General features: G+C 43.0%; 2 protein-coding genes across 5 annotated transcripts in view; one reads left to right on the top strand and one right to left on the bottom strand.

The window, feature by feature from the left end:
* Window positions 1-2,249, bottom strand: part of VPS8 (VPS8 subunit of CORVET complex) — a 262,885-nt gene extending 260,636 nt beyond the window's left edge. For 3 of the 4 annotated variants that reach the window (XR_013757268.1, XM_079100598.1, XM_079100596.1), the window contains exon 1: window positions 2,159-2,249. The gene's annotated coding sequence lies outside the window, so the exon portion shown is untranslated. Of the gene's footprint in view, window positions 1-1,829; window positions 2,139-2,158 lie in introns of those variants that run through there. The other variant, XM_079100597.1, reaches the window with a different exon arrangement.
* Window positions 2,250-4,172: 1,923 nt separating this feature from the next.
* LOC306637999 (dolichyl-diphosphooligosaccharide--protein glycosyltransferase subunit STT3A-like) lies at window positions 4,173-6,679 on the top strand. The gene has a single exon (XM_079101025.1). It carries the CDS (start codon window positions 4,241-4,243, stop codon window positions 6,356-6,358), a length of 2,118 nt encoding a protein of 705 aa, XP_078957151.1. The 5' UTR covers window positions 4,173-4,240; the 3' UTR covers window positions 6,359-6,679.
* The last annotated feature ends 600 nt before the right edge of the window (window positions 6,680-7,279 follow it).

Genomic DNA, 7,279 nt, shown 5'->3' on the forward strand with positions numbered 1-7,279 from the left:
GATTGGTGGCCTTCTTTATTAATCCTCCATTAGTTAAATTATCATCTCAATTTGTCTTGGTTAGATGTCAAGAAGAATGTACAGTCACAAGATTTATTCTTCTTTTGTGGGGAGAAGGGAGGTAAAGACAAGAGGAAGCTTCTTGCTGAAATGCAGAGGGAAAAACAAAGGTTAAAACATCCTAGCACCTTTACCACCTTTTCTTTAGGAAGCTGCCCCTGCTCCACTCCAACGTGATTTTGGTGGTGCTGCCAATCAAATATCCTATCAGCTTAGCCAAAACAGCAGGCATATGATATTTTCAAGTCCAACCTGGCCATTCAGGGTCCTTCCTTGGAATCTGTAAACAATGAAGGAAGGAATTTTCTCTCTAGGCACATAAGCTTGGATGATGTGACAATGGAGTTGTCTGGAGTTCATCTTTCATGCACTTATATAATAGAACAGAATAAGACATGCAACAGAGAAGGAGAGATGGGGACTGAGGAGTTAGACGTCCTCTTTTGGAGAGGGAGACACAAGAACATCATTTAGTGATTTAGTGAAACCCTAGCCTTACCCCAGTTTCGGAACCAATAAATCTCTTTTTGTTTAAGCCCCTTTGAATTGAGTTTCTGCCACCTGTAACAGAAAGAGCCTTAACTTGAAAAATGTGATTGCTACCAGAGTAAATCTAACAAATTTATAAGAGTGAAAAACCCCAGGCAAATGTATGGGTCTTGACTAAAACACAGAATACACTTTCATCCTGTTTATACAGAATGACAATAACTCAAACATTAATTCAGGACTCAGTTCAGAACAGAGCAGTTTGACCTTACAAACATATACAGATGACACCTGAAGCTGTGGGTCAAAAAAAGATGCCATCTAAACTTAAACCTAGAAACAGATCAAAAGTTTTATTAAGTTCAAAGGGCCTTACTTCTCACATATAAAATTCACATTTGGAGCCATAATAGTTGAAATGTCTATGGAATAGTGGGGTATAGCTTAGAACCACCAAGATAACCCCAATATTCTGGAAGACAGAAAACATTCACCTGTTGCAGATGGTCCAAGTACAAAGAAAACAGAAACAAAAGTCAACATTATTGTTCAGTAGATCTGCAAAGAATTCTTTCATATATAACTGTCTCTTTGATCATATGAAACCCAATAGTGTAAATGAAAATTTTTTTATTTACCTTCACATTCTATGGGACAGACCAGCTCTTGCCAGAAGATTCAGTACCTATCTGCTTAAATTTAACATAAGCAAACCCACGTCTTACATACAGAAACCCCTCAGATGTAATTAGCTCCCAAACACAGACATCTGGAATACAGTAGCACCACAGCTAACACCTGTGCTTCCTCTCCTGGCTTGTTTGGCGGGGGAGGGAGTATGGTAGAGTGGGCAGTGCAGAAGAACAAGCCTTCCTATGCGTTCTAAAACTAGTCTAGGGAGTGGAAGGGACAGAGGGGACCGCTAATTAAGAGAAAAGTCTCCCCAGTTGCTCCTGATAATAATGCCATGCCCACCGTCCTCATTTGGTACACACACTTTGGTATTTCCTTCTTGTAAATTAAATGTACCAAAGATAGAACTTCCTTCTTGTTTGTTTCCTTCCTTCCTCAAGTGCCATACCTGGAGAACTAGAACAGGCAAAGAGGTGGCCTCGAACTTTAGAGATCCACCTTTCAACCTGCTGTGCTCACTCTGGCACACCATGGAGGCAGAGACAAAGTGGAACCAGCCTCACAAGAGCGCACAGCCATCCTGTAGACACCTCTACTGCGGTAGGCGGGCTGCACACCGCCCGAGGAAGAGTGGGAGGGTCACCCACCTCGTAAAGTCTTACAATCGGGGGAGTGCGCGCGCCTGCCCCACAGCCTCCATTCGTTTGGACCAACAAGTGGAAGATGCCTGACCCGGTTCCAGGCCAAACACAGGACACTGCCCTTCGTCCCAGAGTCAACCCTGTCCGGCCGGTGGCCCCAGTCCAGTCAGCCCATCAGGGCTGCCTTGATAGCTCCTGAGGCGGCGCCACTGTCGCGCGACGGGGAGGACCAGGGCTCAGCCACCTGGCGCGAGCGCTCTCCTCCCACCCTAGATACACCCGGTCTTTAGGTCCCCTCTTCGCTGGCCCGCTCTCGCTCTCGGCAGATGCATTACCTGAGCTTGAAGTCATTCCGGCCCAGAACTCCCGGCTCACGTGACCCCGCCCCCAGCTCTAACCTCAAGCATGCGCAGTACTCTACCCCCGTGGCCCCGCTTCCGCTTTCCTCCTCTCCGCGCGCTTTCTCCTGGGCGGTCCACGCGTCTACACCACGCCCTTACTTAAAGGGCCAGATACACACTGTCTGGGCCTAAGGACTCAAAGAATTATTACATCAGAGCGCAGATCATCAACGTTTAGACTAGCCCTGCACCAGCAGAAATGACTCACTGAAGGCACACTAGATCATTAGCAGTGTTTAGTGATAAAGTGTTTTTTAATTGAAGCATGTATATTGTTTTTTCAGACATAATACTATTGCACACTAACTAGACTCCAGAATAGTGTAGATATAAGTTTTATATGGCCCAGGAAACAAAATAGCTCTCCTTGAGATGAGAAAGAAAATCTCTTCCAACCCGAGGTCAGTGTTTTAGTCAGTTTTTTCAGCACTGTGACTGAAGGACCCGACCAGAAGAACTGTAAAGGAGGAAAGGTTTATTTAGGGGCTCACGGTTTCAGAGGTCTTATTCCATAGAAGGCTGGCTCCATTTCTCAGGGCTGGAGGTGAGGCAGAACATCATGTCGGAAGAGTGTGGCAAAGGAAAGCAGCTCACATGGTGATGGGGAAGCAGAGAGTCTCCACTGTCAAAGTCACGCATAATTCCCACCTCCTCCAGCCACACTCTCCCACTTCAGTTACCACTCAGTTAATCCCAATCAAGGGATTAATTCACTGATTGGGTTAAGACTCTCAACACAATAATTTCTCCTCTGAACCTTCTTGCATTGTCTCACACGTGAGCTTTTGGGGGACACCTCACATCCAAACCATAACAGCCAGTGAGTTCACTTGGTCTTCAGGAAGTGATCCTACCTTCAGCCAGCTCAGAAAGGGCAGTTGATTCAGTGACAGTGGGGATTTGCAGCTAGTAAGGGGAAAAAATTATTTAATTTTCAAAGATGAACACTGAATCACCAGTATTTTACTTTGCCACTAAGGATAGTAACCACACACACTAAAAACAATTATTTTCTAATTTATCAACATTGCTATGCAAAAATTGCATCATAAAATAAAAAATATAGAAGGAATACACTCCCAAATGAAGGAGACATCTTTAAAATGTGTATTTCTATTATTACCACAGAAGAAAGATGAAAGTTTTTAGAACAGACTGGTTTTTACAGTCATCACTGTAAATAACTTTGACCCCAAGTTTAAAGATCTTGCACCTATTGGGCCTATGGTCAAGAAATTAGAAGGAGAAAGTATCCTCCTGGAAGAAGAGACAGAAAATACTCAGTTTGGCAGAGATTTGTTGAGCATCAACCAGGCTCACTACACTTCTGGACCTTGGGAGGACCCAAAGATGAGAGACACAGCCCTGCCCTCCAGATACTCTTGATCTAAGATCCCAGTGTAGGACACTATGAAAGCAGTACTAAGAGGACAATTCATTGCATGGAGCGCATTCCAGAAAAGAATGAAAAGTCAACAATTAAATGACCTAACATTACAGCTCAAAGCCCTAGAAAAAGAAGAACAGAATAACAGCAAAAGTAGGAGAAGACAGGAAATAATTAAAATCAGAGCTGAAATCAATGAAATTGAAACAAAAGAAACTATTCAAAAAATTGACAAAACAAAAAGTTGGTTCTTTGAGAAAGTAAACAAAATAGATAAACCCTTAGCCACACTAACAAAGAGAAGGAGAGAGAAGACTCAAATTACTAAAATACATGATGCAAAAGGAAATATCACGACAGACACCACTGAGATACAGAACATAATGAGAAGCTACTTTGAAAATCTGTATTCCAACAAAATAGAAACTACTGAAGACATTGACAAATTTCTAGAGACATATGCTCCTCCCAAACTGAACCAGGAGGACACACACGATTTAAACAGATCAATATCAAGCAATGAAATAGAAGAAGCCATTAAAAATCTACCATCCAAGGAGCCGAGCGGGTTCTTGAGGAACGCTGGCCAGCTATTTGCTTGTCTTCTGTTGCCGCCCATTGATGTCAAGATGACTAAGCTTGGATTTTTGCGGTTGTCCTACGAGAAGCAGGACACACTTCTGAAGCTTCTCATTCTATCAATGGCTGCTGTGTTATCTTTCTCCACTCGTCTCTTTGCTGTCCTGAGATTTGAAAGTGTTATCCATGAGTTCGATCCATATTTTAATTATCGGACTACTCGGTTCCTGGCTGAGGAGGGATTTTATAAATTCCATAACTGGTTTGATGACCGGGCCTGGTACCCTTTGGGACGAATCATTGGAGGAACAATTTACCCAGGCTTAATGATCACCTCTGCTGCAATCTACCATGTTCTTCATTTTTTCCACATCACCATCGACATTCGGAATGTCTGTGTGTTCCTGGCCCCTCTCTTCTCCTCCTTCACCACCATCGTCACGTACCACCTTACCAAAGAACTCAAGGATGCAGGGGCTGGGCTTCTTGCTGCTGCCATGATTGCTGTAGTTCCTGGATATATCTCCCGATCTGTGGCTGGCTCCTATGATAATGAAGGGATAGCCAACTTTTGCATGCTCCTCACCTACTACATGTGGATCAAGGCAGTGAAGACTGGTTCCATCTATTGGGCAGCCAAGTGTGCTCTTGCTTATTTCTATATGGTTTCTTCATGGGGAGGTTATGTGTTCCTGATCAACTTGATTCCTCTCCATGTTCTGGTACTGATGCTCACAGGCCGTTTCTCTCACGGGATTTATGTGGCCTATTGTACTGTTTACTGCCTGGGCACCATTCTTTCCATGCAGATCTCCTTTGTGGGTTTCCAGCCTGTCCTTTCATCAGAGCACATGGCGGCCTTTGGAGTGTTTGATCTTTGCCAGATCCATGCCTTTGTGGATTACCTGCGCAGCAAATTGAATCCACAGCAATTTGAAGTTCTTTTCCGAAGTGTCATCTCCCTGGTAGGCTTTGTCTTACTCATTGTGGGAGCTCTCCTCATGCTGACAGGAAAAATATCTCCCTGGACCGGGCGTTTCTACTCACTGCTGGATCCTTCTTATGCTAAGAACAACATCCCCATTATTGCTTCTGTGTCGGAACATCAGCCAACAACCTGGTCATCCTACTACTTTGATCTGCAACTCCTTGTCTTCATGTTTCCAGTTGGTCTCTATTACTGCTTTAGCAACCTGTCTGATGCCCGGATTTTTATCATCATGTATGGTGTGACCAGCATGTACTTTTCAGCTGTAATGGTACGTCTAATGCTGGTGTTAGCACCTGTTATGTGCATTCTTTCTGGCATTGGAGTTTCTCAGGTGCTGTCCACATATATGAAGAATCTGGACATAAGTCGCCCAGACAAGAAGAGCAAGAAGCAACGGGATTCTACTTACCCTATTAAGAATGAAGTGGCAAGTGGGATGATATTGGTCATGGCTTTTTTTCTAATCACCTACACCTTTCATTCAACCTGGGTGACCAGCGAGGCCTACTCTTCTCCTTCCATTGTACTGTCTGCCCGTGGTGGGGATGGCAGTAGGATCATTTTTGATGACTTTCGAGAAGCATATTACTGGCTCCGTCACAATACTCCAGAGGATGCAAAGGTCATGTCATGGTGGGATTATGGCTATCAGATTACAGCTATGGCAAACAGGACAATTTTAGTGGACAATAATACGTGGAATAATACCCATATTTCTCGAGTAGGGCAGGCAATGGCATCCACAGAAGAAAAAGCCTATGAGATCATGAGGGAGCTTGATGTCAGCTATGTGCTTGTCATTTTTGGAGGCCTTACTGGGTATTCCTCTGATGATATCAACAAGTTTCTTTGGATGGTTCGGATTGGAGGAAGCACAGACACAGGCAAACATATCAAGGAAAATGACTATTATACTCCAACTGGGGAATTCCGTGTGGATCGTGAGGGTTCTCTAGTGCTGCTTAACTGCCTTATGTACAAGATGTGTTACTACCGCTTTGGGCAGGTCTACACAGAAGCCAAACGTCCACCAGGCTTTGACCGTGTCCGAAATGCTGAGATTGGTAATAAAGACTTTGAGCTTGATGTCCTGGAGGAAGCATATACCACAGAACATTGGCTGGTCAGGATATATAAGGTAAAGGACCTGGATAATCGAAGCTTGTCAAGGACATAAATGTCACACATCCAGCTCTGATATGCTTTGCACTGAGCGCATCATATTTAGAATGTTGAAGATTTTTTTTATATGCAGTTTATAAGAACAGAGCCGGATGGCATTAGAATTGTCTGGAAGTTTTGCCCTGGACAGTATGGGCTGGGCCAAAATGGAATGATTTTTATAATTCTGAGCAGGTTACCAAATGAAATGTCATGGATTTACTTTGGTCAATTAAAGGGGGGAATTTTTTTTAAAAATGTGCCTTATTTGTTTTGACTTAATGGCCGATTTGAAGACAAAAGTTTATGCTGGGTTGCTCAAAGGACATATAGCTAAGAGCTCTTATCAGTGCTCTTAGCTCCCTGAGCCAGGTAGGAGGAGCATTCATTTTCTCTTATATCAGGAAAACTATTAAGGACTAGCTCTGATTCTACAAACAGTTTTGTCATACTGTCTGTATTGTAGCACTTAGTATGATGCCTTGCACATAGTAGGTGCTCAATAAATTTTTATCAAATGAATAAATGTTTATGGAACAAAAAAAAAAAAAAATCTACCATCCAAGAAAAGCCCAGGACCAGACGGATTCTCAGCCAAGTTCTACAAGACCTTCAAAGAAGAACTCATTCCAATACGTCTCAAAGTATTCCAGGAAATAGAAAAGGAGGGTACCCTTTCGAACTCATTCTATGAAGCTAATATCACCCTCATACCCAAACCAGGAAAAGATACATCAAGGAAAGAAAATTTTAGACCAATATCCTTGATGAATATAGATGCAAAGATCCTTAACAAAATATTGGCAAACTGTATCCAAAAACATATTAAGAAAATTGTGCCCCACGATCAAGTGGGGTTCATCCCTGGAATGCAAGGATGGTTCAACATTCGTAAATCAATAAACGTAATCCATCATGTCAGTAGACTTAAGGATAA

Source organism: Sciurus vulgaris (genome assembly GCF_902686455.1).
Source record: "Sciurus vulgaris genome assembly, chromosome: 10".
Lineage (NCBI taxonomy): Eukaryota > Metazoa > Chordata > Mammalia > Rodentia > Sciuridae > Sciurus > Sciurus vulgaris.

Coding starts and splice junctions, on each gene's coding strand:
- LOC306637999 (XM_079101025.1), top strand. CDS start 4,241: ATGACTAAGCTTGGATTTTTGCGGTTGTCCTACGAGAAGCAGGACACA.